The 12,045-nt window shown below is 41.9% G+C and overlaps 1 protein-coding gene across 5 annotated transcripts in view; it reads left to right on the top strand.

Annotated features, from left to right (window-relative positions):
* The window catches only part of PRKCD (protein kinase C delta), a 63,159-nt gene that overhangs the window by 46,623 nt on the left and 4,491 nt on the right, over positions 1-12,045 (top strand). For 4 of the 5 annotated variants that reach the window (XM_058844645.1, XM_058844648.1, XM_058844646.1 and 1 more), the window contains 13 exons: positions 1,095-1,251; positions 1,891-1,922; positions 2,600-2,685; positions 2,981-3,110; positions 3,730-3,830; positions 5,018-5,114; positions 5,422-5,552; positions 6,190-6,363; positions 6,895-6,986; positions 8,420-8,482; positions 9,640-9,778; positions 10,605-10,793; positions 11,029-11,157. In XM_058844645.1, the coding sequence (XP_058700628.1) occupies positions 1,095-1,251; positions 1,891-1,922; positions 2,600-2,685; positions 2,981-3,110; positions 3,730-3,830; positions 5,018-5,114; positions 5,422-5,552; positions 6,190-6,363; positions 6,895-6,986; positions 8,420-8,482; positions 9,640-9,778; positions 10,605-10,793; positions 11,029-11,157 (1,520 nt within the window). The remainder of the gene's footprint in view (positions 1-1,094; positions 1,252-1,890; positions 1,923-2,599; positions 2,686-2,980; positions 3,111-3,729; positions 3,831-5,017; positions 5,115-5,421; positions 5,553-6,189; positions 6,364-6,894; positions 6,987-8,419; positions 8,483-9,639; positions 9,779-10,604; positions 10,794-11,028; positions 11,158-12,045) is intronic. The other variant, XM_058844649.1, reaches the window with a different exon arrangement.

Genomic DNA, 12,045 nt, shown 5'->3' with positions numbered 1-12,045 from the left:
ATCTCAAGCCTTTATCTTTTCCTGCTGGATGGGGTTGTCCAAAACAGCTCCTTTCAGATGACAAGAATGGTATTTTTGGGTTAAATCACCAGTTACCCAGTCTCTTGATATACCCTGCACTCAATTACCTCTGCTACAAACGCCTATGACTTTAAAAATGCCAAATTAAGACTAAATAGTCTGAGTTTGTGTCTCAGTCTTACAGCCACAAACACACATTTTTGTAAAAGAAACTCAGAAGCTTCCTTGGAAGTAAGTGAAAATAACCAGAACCTCTAATGAGGATCTGTATGAGCCAGTTGGACTTGGAGCCTGAGAATTTGTTTCTTGCTTTATTTCTTGGCTTAATGCTAAACCTGATTTCTATGTGATCCAGTATCAGATGCTACAGTAGATGGGAGCAGGTATTATTATTATAATACTAAATAATCTGACTTCATGGGAATAGATGGGAAAGGAAGGAGACTGAGACTTCTGGAAAGATAAAATATGGTTGTTATGAAACAGCAAAATGGAAATGTCTAACTGAAAATCTCATTTGTCCTTGCTGCTTAATGATCCTGGAGGCTGGAAGAAAGTCATCTTCCCATAGGATGGTGCTGTGGTCACCCAGAAGGTCCTGCAGCAGCTCATCTGAATTTCTGCTGTAGTCCTGGTTCAGGAGGGCATGTGGAGCAGCAGCGTGGAAAGGCTTCTGCTGACCCTCCTGCTTCCAATAAAATACTTATTCACAGTAAACATAAATCACATAACAGAAATCATAGATTTTTTTATTTTTTTTTCAAGGAACAAGGGTGGTTATCACTTCTCTATCAAAACTATGCTCCATCCCTGCTTTTTGCTCTCAATTCATCAGCTGAAGGCTTTTTCTGCCTGGGCAGGAGTGGGAATGGCTTGCACAGGAGCACAGGGATACCTTGGGAAGCAGTGTGTGCACCTGTACCAGCCCTGCTGGACTGAAAGTCTGCACAATGCAGGGGTAAAATGAACAGAAACACGAGTCAGAAAAACAAACTGAACACTTGGGAAAAGCAAGTATTAACCTTTGTAATACATGGAAGTATTAAGAGTGTGTCTTGCTGTGTCTCCCTCAGACTGCAGACAGTCGATGAAGGAAGAGGAGGGGACAGTAACTATCAACAGGAGAGGAGCCATCAAGCAAGCCAAAATCCACTACATCAAAAATCATGAATTTATCGCCACCTTCTTTGGACAACCTACATTTTGCTCTGTCTGCAGAGACTTTGTATGGTAAGAAAGAAAATCTAAGCCTCCCCCAGCTCCAAGGGCCAAATTACTGCAAAATTTGCTTCAGATATACACTCAGACAAAACATGACAAATAAATTCGTGTTGGGAAATTGAAGTTATATACTCACTAAGAGCATTTTTATACCTAAGAACTATAGTTGTCTTTCACATTGAGAAATAGAGCTTGAACATTTTTGCCACTGAAATAATAGGCAGAAATTCCATCAGCATCAAGTGATATCTGGCCATGATCATCAGCAGCTCTGTCACAGGAGAACAAGGTGGGTGGTCTGGGAAAATAATGCCCAGGCTTTGAGATGTGAAGTGTTTAATGGCAAACAAGAGACCCATAGAGAGCCAGACGTTGGATCCCTTTCATAGTAAGGCTGGTTTTGTCCTAAGTCAGGTTGGGAGGATTTCCCATGTGATTGAAACCTTGTTTCTGGGTTTTCCTCCTAATTTGCTGGTCTAAGAAATACAGGACCTTGTCTTCTAAACCCTGCTTTCCTAAGACAGAGGATTCTGATTACCAGAATTTAGGCCAGCTTATTGGTTGGTTGACATGATTAAAATAAAGTAAAAACCAGCCATCTTTTATTCCAGAAAATGTATTGATTTCCTTTTTTTATTTGTTTTTCAGGGGACTCAACAAGCAGGGATACAAATGTAGGCGTAAGTTGATTTTTTTTTTTTTTTTTTTTTTTACTTTCTTATGCTGTTTTCCACATGGATCTGGAGATCTAATAGTTACTCTTGAAAAAAATATGTAAATATGCATGGCACAATGCATCATCACTATGGATAGCAGTAGATGTTAAATATCACCTTTGCACAATAACCAAAGGAATCTGACTCTGATTCCTACCTGGGATTTCAGTATCAAGATTTAGACTTAGCTATTCTTCTCAGAAGTGTGCAATGCTATTGAAAAGTTGCACTCATTTATGACAGCTGGTTTTTGTGAAACCTTTTCTAAAGTGAATTACAACTGCTGAGGGGTTTTACAGCTGAATTGAAAATCACTTTTGACTTGGCATAGATCTGTGCATTACTCCAAGCAGGGAGGAGCTGTCAAAGGGTAAAACTCAAAAGCATAATATTGTTCTTCTGTTATCAAATGCCAGGGGCATTGCTGATTCACTTTAGAAATAAAGTTTATGGTAAAAGAAAAGGGGTGGGGGAATCAGCTTAAAAAATATTACCTTGATAGAAAATAAACTTTTGGTGTATATAATATGATGCAAAAGGAGTGTGATTTTCACATTCTGCCATTAAATGCAAACACCTCATCCCATGTATTTATTATCTGAAGGTATCTTTTTTTTTTTTTCCTTGTGCATGTCTTGAAGAATGCAATGCTGCTATTCATAAGAAATGTATTGATAAAATCATCGGGAGGTGTACTGGTACTGCAGCCAACAGCAGGGATACAATGGTAAGAGCTGGAACAATATACTTAGAGTGTAATTACATAATTAAACATTGCTGAACTAACAAAACCTTGTACAGAAGATGAGAACTCCATTTTGGGAGATGCTTGGCTGCACAACCCAAGGTTGTGTCTGTGTTTAAAGTTGTGTAAAGTTCTGCAACACGCAGTGGGCAAAGCTTTCAAGTAAGAAGAGCAGCTGAAAGCTCTGTGAGGGGTGGGTGCTGTGTGGGGGGCAGATCCATCTCCCTGCTGGGGGAGGGAGGCAAGGCTGAGATGAAATTGTTGTGGCTGTGCTCAGTTCCAGAAGGAGAGGTTCAACATCGACATGCCCCACCGCTTCCGAGTCTACAACTACATGAGCCCCACCTTCTGTGACCACTGTGGCAGCCTGCTCTGGGGGCTGGTCAAGCAAGGGCTCAAGTGTGAAGGTGAGGAGGAGGAGGGAGCTGGCAGCTCTCTGTGCTTTTCCAGTGCTCCCTGCAGTGAGACTGCTGTTGGTGCACACTGTGCCTTTCCGTGTGTATCGTGTAGGGTGGGATTCGTCTCGTCCATAGTGGGTAAGATGGCTTTTGTACAAAAGAGAGACAGAGGCACTGGGCTCATGGGACAGCTCAGCCAAGGTGAGCTGCTGAGGGAGTCAGGAAACACTGCAGAGGTGTAATCTTGAGCATTATCAAAATTACTGCTCTGGGAATAGTGGGAATTTGGTGACTGACTCAACATAGCATCTCAGTGTGTTCAAAGCATTTACTGTAAATATTGCTTTTATAGTTCTCCCACAAAAAGGCAAGATGATGCTTATCACAGATTTCAGAATAATCACAATAATTTTAGAATAAAGTAATGATGATTGGAGGTTTTTTACTTGTGAAACCTTTTTTTAGCCTTCACTGTGTTAAAAGAAGAACTGCAATTTTGGTAGCAATGACAGGTCCATGTCCAGTCTGGCCTTAAAAAAAAGGTTTCTGAACTGCACAGAACAGCTCTGTTTCTTGTAATATCAGTATTTTCCTGATGCTTTTATAACAATCCTTGCATTTCCCTTAGAATGTGGGATGAATGTGCATCATAAATGCCAGAAGAAAGTGGCAAACTTATGTGGAATAAACCAGAAGTTGCTAGCTGAAGCTTTAAATCAAGTTAGCCAGGTAAGCTTTATTGCCATTTCTGAGGTAATTACTTGTTTTCAGAGCATTTCACTCCATCTTTTCTGCATCGCTTTTATGGGGAACTGTGTTTGGAAAAGAGGAAATGCAAACAGCTTTGTCTTTTTTAATTTGACACATACAGAGACTAACCAAGGTATCAGCAGCCTGAAACTGAAATAGAGAAGAGGGTTTGCCACTTAAACAATTTTTAAAAAGGTGTGTGGCTTGCTGAAATCCAATTTTGTTCTTCTGTGGTGCTAAGATCATGCTGTCCCTTTCTGTTTAATGGATTAACAGAATGGATTAACATTTAAAAGTGGCATCGTAATGCTGAAATCTGCTTTTACACGCTTCAACTTTAAAATTCCACTTGAATGATAAAATTAACTGAATAAGGAGAAATATACCAGATATTCCCATTTTTTATTCATCCGATATATATATATACACACACACACATATATATATACAGAAAGCCCCTCTGAAATTAATGCTGGCCCCATAGCTTGCATTGTTAATCTCCTGCTGCAGCATGATTCTTTTGTGGTCAGCTTCTGCAAATAAAGATTCAGACACAAGCTCTGAAATAAAACAGGAAAATATATCACAAAAGCCAACTGCTTCCTCTGAGATGTGTATTCCTAAGCTTTCACAGGATATTTACTTTGAAAACAGTGAGCTGTTGTGGCCGTTCTTTCATGACACAGGAGCTCAATTTTTTTCATTACTGAAATTTGATCTCAGGCGTTTTCCATACGTAAAAGTTGTTTCCCTGTGCTAAGGACAGATGTCACATCCAGATACGACTTCAGCACATCCAGTAAAACAGCGATTCCCATCTCCTTTTTCATGTGAACAGACATGCAAGGGGATCCTTTCCCACCATTCAAATTCTTTCCACTGTGGATTCAAACCATTAGACCTTTAATAATTTTGCAATGACCAATACAACATAGGCTGTTCAGAAATTTCAGTGACTTATTTTCTTGCAGGAATTAAAGCTGATGGCTGATGTGAAGCTGTAAAGAAGGTGACTAAATAGTCTATGAACCAGACTTCTTGAGAAAAGATATTTACTGGGAGTTAATAGTTGAAAGTTTAGCTGCCATCATGTTACATTTAAAGCTCATACTCTATTTCTAAAGTAACACTGCTAATATAATGTCAAATATTCCCCTTCTTCCCAGAAATCTACACGAAGGTCTGATTCTGGATCTGTAGAAAGTGTTGGTATTTATCAAGATTTTGATAAGAAACATAAAGCGCCAGGAGGAGACACAACAGGTGAGAAAGCAGATAATGTTTCAATACAGCCACTTACCTACCAGACACTTTAAGAAGTTATTCATTCTTGCCTTGTGTTAGACAATTTTTTTAATAAATGCTGCTAAAAAAGCCAGGATGTATTTCTTTTTACCATCTCCTGGCCACACAAAATGCTTACACAGGACTTGTCCCTTATGTTTATGTTCACCAGCAATTCCAGCAGCAGATGCACTGAAAAAACCCTGTCAGTAGCTAATTCTTATCCAGGGCTTTGAGTCCTGCAGTGTTTCTGCATCCACTGAACTTTCCCCTCTGTTTTGACCAGCAGATAACAGCGAGTACGATAAGCTCTGGGAGGTAAATACAACCAAGCCAGTGCCAAGAGCTGCAAGGAGAAAATTCAACATAGACAGCTTTGTCTTCCACAAAGTGCTGGGGAAAGGCAGCTTTGGGAAGGTATGTGACAAACTGAGAGCTAAGGTGTCTGCCTCACTTGATCTCTGCAATGTGATGGGCTGTTTCCTTAAGCAGAAAGGTCTCACAGCTTCTTGGGTCAGTAATCTTCTAACAGAATTGTACACAGACAGCTTTGTCATAGGCACTAGAAATTCATCAGCTGGATCTCATGTAAACCCAGAAGTGATTCATCGTGCACAGCAGTTTGTCAGTGTTTAGTGTTGGGGCAGAGGAATTGCCCTTTAATGCACCCAGTGCAAATGGATATTTTAGTTCTGTTCCCTTGTCACAGAAGCATCCCCAGTGCAGTGGCAGGGGATGTTTGGGAGAGCAGTGGGCCCCCCACGGGCTCTGTCCACTGCTGTCTCTGAAACTGCAGCTCTAGTGACAGACCAGGCTTTGCATGCCTGCTGTTTATAGTCTCACAAGACATGGACAGAAAAACTGCTGTGCCTGTGGTACCCCATCTCCTCATCTGTGTCCAGCAGCTTCACCTTCCCAACTCTCCCTCATCTTTCTCATTTAAATGTTTTGTAATTCTCAGTGCACCTGCTGTGAACACCTTTGGCTTTCCCTCACTGGTACATCAGCACCACTCTTTCCTACACATGCTGTACTCTCATCTTTTTTTTTGTAGGTTCTGCTTGCTGAGCTGAAAGGGAAGAATGAATTCTTTGCTATCAAAGCTCTGAAAAAGGACGTGGTGCTAATTGATGATGACGTGGAATGTACCATGGTGGAAAAGAGGGTTCTCGCTCTTGCCTGGGAAAATCCATTTCTCACACATCTTTACTGCACATTTCAGACAAAGGTAAGAAAAATTTCAGTGGTGACAGCAACACAACAGATTGAGCCTTTTAATGGTGCTGATAGCAGCAGTCAAATGAAAGTAATTTAGTGTTGCAAGAATTAAATGTCTTTTTCCTGTGCTCTGTGCAATAATTTACGGGCCTAGTGGAAAGTAAGTATGAGTATGACCAAACATATCTTGATAAGGACAGAATAAAATCAGAAAAACATCTATGCAGCCTGGAACAAGAAGGAGTTTAAGTCCTTGATCTGAGCTTTGCACTCGGTGAGGGGAAAAGGATGACTGTCACAGATCACAATCAGGAAGTCTGTTTAAGTGTGTATGAAGTCTAGAAACCCACAGAATACAAGATCAGTTATTCATATTTACAAGACCAGGCCACTCAATTCTGTAGGAGCCTCATAGTGGTGCATGAAACCAAAAATCCTTCAGAAGAGGGAAGTGGAAGCTTGGTGCCCTGGAGGCACATTGCTACTTTTTCTGGTTGGATAGCATCAGTAATTGTTTCATTCCCTGGTTATCTTGCAAAAGGATCATTTGTTCTTCGTTATGGAGTTCCTGAATGGGGGAGACCTGATGTTCCACATCCAAGACAAGGGGCGTTTCGACCTCTACAGAGCAACGTGAGTCCTCAACCCCTCATTCCCCACCTCCAGGAATGATTTTATCTCAGGGTTTATGGCTTCTAGTTCTGTGCCCCTCCTCACCTGCAGTCAACTTTCAGTGGCTGATGGTTGAAAAGATGTTTTTAGGTTGAATACAATGACATTCACTTAATGATCTGTGGAGTTGGGCTTTCTTAATTTATGTAACAGTGTGATGTTGTACTTTATGGGATGCTTGTTCCTAGAGGTGCAAAATAAATTGAAACATGAGCCAGCACTGAAAAGCAAAAGGCATAGCTTCAGTGTACTTTAGGGACAGTATTCTGATGGAAAACAGCATGGGGGGAAGAAGTTGAACACTTCCTGCTATTGCTAAATTGATATGATAATACAAAAAAATGTACATGAGATGCTAATTAAATGGGTAAGCACTTTGTTTAGTAAGTGCACTTGTGTCAATCATCTGTGACTCAAGCTTTCAGCTCCAGTGATCTTTAAAGGATACAAACCTATTGTATTATTGTTACTTTAGCTATCATTTTCAGTTTGAGGTCAGTTTCTACTTCTGTCATCCAAACCCATGGGTGTTTTAATGGGATCATCAAAGTGGTGGCATGTAAACCTTGAAAAGTAACAGTGCAGAGTACTGGACCTATCTGTAAGCCCCAGAAAAATTATTTGTTACTGGCACTGCACTAAGGATTGCTGACTGGATGGGATCACAAGAAAGTTGTAGAGGTCAGCTCCCTTCCTACTCTCCCCAGCAAAAATGTGGATAAAGCCCCTCCAGCTTACCTGCATCCCAGCACACATCTGTGCATCTGGCATCCTCTCTGGGTATATTCTGTGCCTATTTGTTTTGGACCAACATTCATCTGCCATACAGAAATGGAAATAGTTTTGTATTTTTCCAATTAAAAAAAAAAAATGCTTTTTGGGGCAGAGGGAAGCATTCTTTCAGATTTTCCTTCATGTCCCCTAGATTATCACCTGAAGTGATGGCATTTTTCAGTCTGTCTGTTGTGACCAGGCAGGTGCAGACAGGTGAGGCCCAATTCTAACCTTGCCATTGGTGCCCAGTCCCTCCTGCAGCAATCCTGGAGGGCTGAGCTCCCAGTAGCTCCCTTTCAAAAGGCACATGCCTGTCACTAAAACCACACCAAGACTGTTAGTAAAGAGGAGGAAAGGGATGGTGTTCCCTGATGGTGCTGAGCCTTACAGCAGCTGCTGCTGTGTCCCCTCTGCTGTTTGGTGTTGGACACTGCCGATGTGTGGTGAAAGGATTAACTTGCAGGTTACAGCAGCTGGCTGCATAAACACAGAGATACTGGGATTTAAAAGATGTGTACAGTGCTTCTCACTCCATGAAAGGATGCCCACAGCATTATTTTGGCTACCTGCATTGACTGTTATAACTGAGCAAAGATTAAAAGATGTTTTGGTCTTTTCAGGTTTTACGGAGCTGAAATTTTATGTGGGCTTCAGTTTCTTCACAGCAAAGGCATTATTTATAGGTGAGTACCAGCTAGCTCCAGGCTGGGACCTGGGAATTGTCTTAGCACTTCATGCATCTTTGAATTCCTGACTGATCTAACAAGCACAAGCTGTCTGTCAGAGATCTGAGGTAGTTCCAAGGCCATTAACATGCCTGAGATAAATCTCTATTTGTGTAGTTTTTTTCCTTGGCAACTGGAATGATGGAATGGGATTTGTGCTACACAAAAGCAGTTTTGTTTCAGTTATTTTCAAGCACTGCCTTCCAATCACGAGCCTATTTAGTGTGGAGGTCAGGGAGAGGCTCCTTGAGCAAACCACCAAGGTGAAAGTTCCCTGCTTTTGCCTTCTGATGAAACCACAGTGATGCTTCTGCCTCACCAGGTTGAAGCATCAAGGGCCAGACCCTGGTCCACTGCTGGTACTGGGAACTTCAGTTACCCAGGAGAAAGGAGTGCCCTGCTCTTATGTGAAATTCTTTGCTCTATTTCAGCTCTTGGTAAGCAGAGGGCTGTTCAGTTTCTCTTCAGCCTGCCCTCCTTGGTATGTGCATTTGCAGCCAGATGGACAAAAAATGCAGCATGGTCAAAGGGAGGGAATGTAGCTTTTGGAAGCTGCTGGGAAAAAAGCTCTTTCTTGGTTGAATAGTGTTGTTCTGAGAAAAGACATGAATTGGACCCCTCACAGGCCATGCCACATGAACTTGGGCTGTAACCAGGAGCAAGTCACAGGTAGTGTTAAGAGCTGGGCAAGTTTCAGACAATGAAATTCCTGCCAAAGGCTCTCAGAATCCAACACAAACCTTCTTTTGAGCCCTGGAGCTGGTGCAGCACTGCTGTGTCAGCTGCTGGGGCATTAACTCACGCTATCTTCCAGCAGCAACAGAAGCTCTGGCTGTGCTTCTGGATCTGAAAGCAAATGTGGAGGATTATAAGGTCACATTCTATATGTGCACCTCAGCCTCTTATTTTATTTGACAGGAAAGAATTCTCCCCTTGTCCCTCATGCTTTCAAAGCACAAAAAAATACCATTTTGGATGGATTGTGTTGATGGATGATTATTTTCTTGAAAAGCCTCTGTATGTGCAGTTGGAGAGGTGTTTATCAGTGAATAAACTGTGTGCATCTAATTACAAAAACCACTTAAAGCACAACATTTTTAAAATACTTCTTGCAGAGACCTAAAACTGGACAATGTGATGCTTGATAAAGAAGGCCACATCAAAATAGCTGATTTTGGAATGTGCAAAGAAAACGTTGTTGGTGACAACAAGGCGAGCACCTTCTGTGGGACCCCCGACTACATCGCTCCCGAGGTCAGTATGGCACACACAGACACTGCTGGCAGGGATTTAGTGCCCTGATGGTACAAGAGCTGCTGTGATTAATCACCTCTTTGTAGACTAATAGTTCAAAAAAAATCCAAGTCTAATTAGAGGTAGAAATCAGAGAAAGAAATTGTGCTTTTTTTATAGAGGGTACTTGAGATTTTAAAATATTCTGTAAGTTTAAAGAAATGGATTTGGAAAGTTAAAATGCTCAGTTTTTTGAGAGCTAGGGGTTAGGTGTAGCCAGCACACCCATGAGGCTCCTGCAGAATGAATCTCTGTGTGTGCACTGCAGATGGAGGACAGACTTGTGCCTGTGCAACCAACCAGAATTCAAAACAAGAGGAGCTTTTAAGTGGAATCTCAGAGAGTTTAATTCTGTGTGTTACAGTTATTTTATTTTTTTTAATCTCATTTGCAAAGCAGCTCAACTATGGTATTTGAATTTTAAAGCCATAAATTATGTCAAAGACTTTTTTATGAATTTACTTTGCGTAACTACTTGCTTGTCCCTTCATCTTGTAAAGAAACTAGAGGATGTTTTTTAAGTCTACAATTACTTAAAGTTAAGGGAGAAAATTTCTGAAGGAGAGCAAAGAGCTGTCCATGGAGCTGGCCACATTCCCACCAACAGCAGCCTAGGGTAAAACCACAGCTCTGCCTCACTGTCCACAATTTCTCAGAGAGTTGGATTTTCACTTTTCCCCCAAGTACTCTAGTCATTAAAGATTCTCTCTTCAAATACCTCTCCTGGTTTTTGGGATGTATTGCTGCTTCTGACCTCTTACCTGTATTGCCTCCTGTGCGGCCCAAGATCCTGCAGGGTTTGCGCTACACGTTCTCTGTGGACTGGTGGTCGTTTGGGGTGCTGCTCTATGAGATGCTGATTGGCCAGTCCCCTTTCCATGGGGATGATGAAGATGAACTGTTTGAGTCGATCCGAGTGGACACCCCTCACTACCCACGCTGGATTACCAAGGAATCAAAGGATATATTAGAAAAGGTAGGACTGATGATCAGCTTGGGGTCCTGGTCATGTCTCTGTGCAGGGAGAGACAAATCTCCTAATAAAGGAGCTGTTTATCAGCAGACTGCTCTTACAAAGAGAAAGCCAGGTCAAATTCCTAATGCTCTGTTTGCTGTCAGCACCCTTACTTGTTTTAGCATCATACCTGTAATTCTTCAGCTGTGCACCTTTGGAGCACTTCTAATGCTCTGCTGGGTGTCTTCTCTTGCAGCTCTTTGAAAGGGATCCAGCAAAACGACTTGGGGTCACTGGGAATATCAGAGACCATCCTTTCTTCAAAACAATTAACTGGACAGCGCTAGAGAAGAGGGAGATGGACCCTCCCTTCAGGCCAAAAGTGGTATGTGGGTTGTTCTTTGTTCTTAGCAAACAGCAGCCCAGGGTAAGGGGTGAATTCTGTGCCTGCACAAAGGATCCTACTGCCATTCTCTCCTCACATTTTACACATGAGAAGGTTGTGTATCTGTAAGCCCACTGTTCTTGGATGGTTCACTTCTGCACAGGTGCACTGTACTCCTTTGACTGCCCTGAGATCTTCCTGTGAAGACTGTCCTCACAGTGCTCTCAAGGAGCTTCTTTAGGAATAGAATGTTCAGGAAAACCAACAGAAAGCTTTGGTCTCCATTCCCCTCTGTGTCAGAATGTTGACAGTTCCTTGCAGTTTGCTTTTCTGAAATGCCACATGGGAGCAGCAGTAGCTGCAGGCTGCTCCCTGACTGCAGGGACTCTGCAAGCATTACATCTCTGCTGCTTCAAACCCACCCAGGCATCTTCAAGGGGGAAAGCAGCAGCATTCTCTAAGGCACTGAACTTGGAATTAATGTACATGCCTGATGTTACCTGAAAAAACACCTACACAACAGACTGTAACTCAGTCTGTATCACAGTGGGATGCTGCTGCTTCAGCTCACCTGGTTAAAAATCCAAACCAGTGTTTCTCCAGCCTCTTACCAGAACAGATGAAATGGTCTGGAGGCAAGAGTGTTTTTAAAATCTGCTCTGTGGAGGAGAGCTGTCCCCTTCCAACACATGAAGTTGTGTTGCTTGTTCTCAGAAAAGTGGGAAATCTGGGAACATAAGGATCCTATAAACAAATCTTTGGTGGTTCAGAGTGTAAAACAGTTTCTAGTTACATGAATATTTGTGAAACACAAAACAGCTGCTATAGGGCATTGCTTTATTCTCTGAACAAGTACAACTTGTAAAATGTTCTCAGGAATTAAAACAC

Source organism: Poecile atricapillus, chromosome 9 (genome assembly GCF_030490865.1).
Source record: "Poecile atricapillus isolate bPoeAtr1 chromosome 9, bPoeAtr1.hap1, whole genome shotgun sequence".
Classification (NCBI taxonomy): Eukaryota; Metazoa; Chordata; class Aves; order Passeriformes; family Paridae; genus Poecile; species Poecile atricapillus.
The sequence above is the reverse complement of the archived record's forward strand: the minus strand, read 5'-3'. Positions and strand labels throughout refer to the sequence as shown.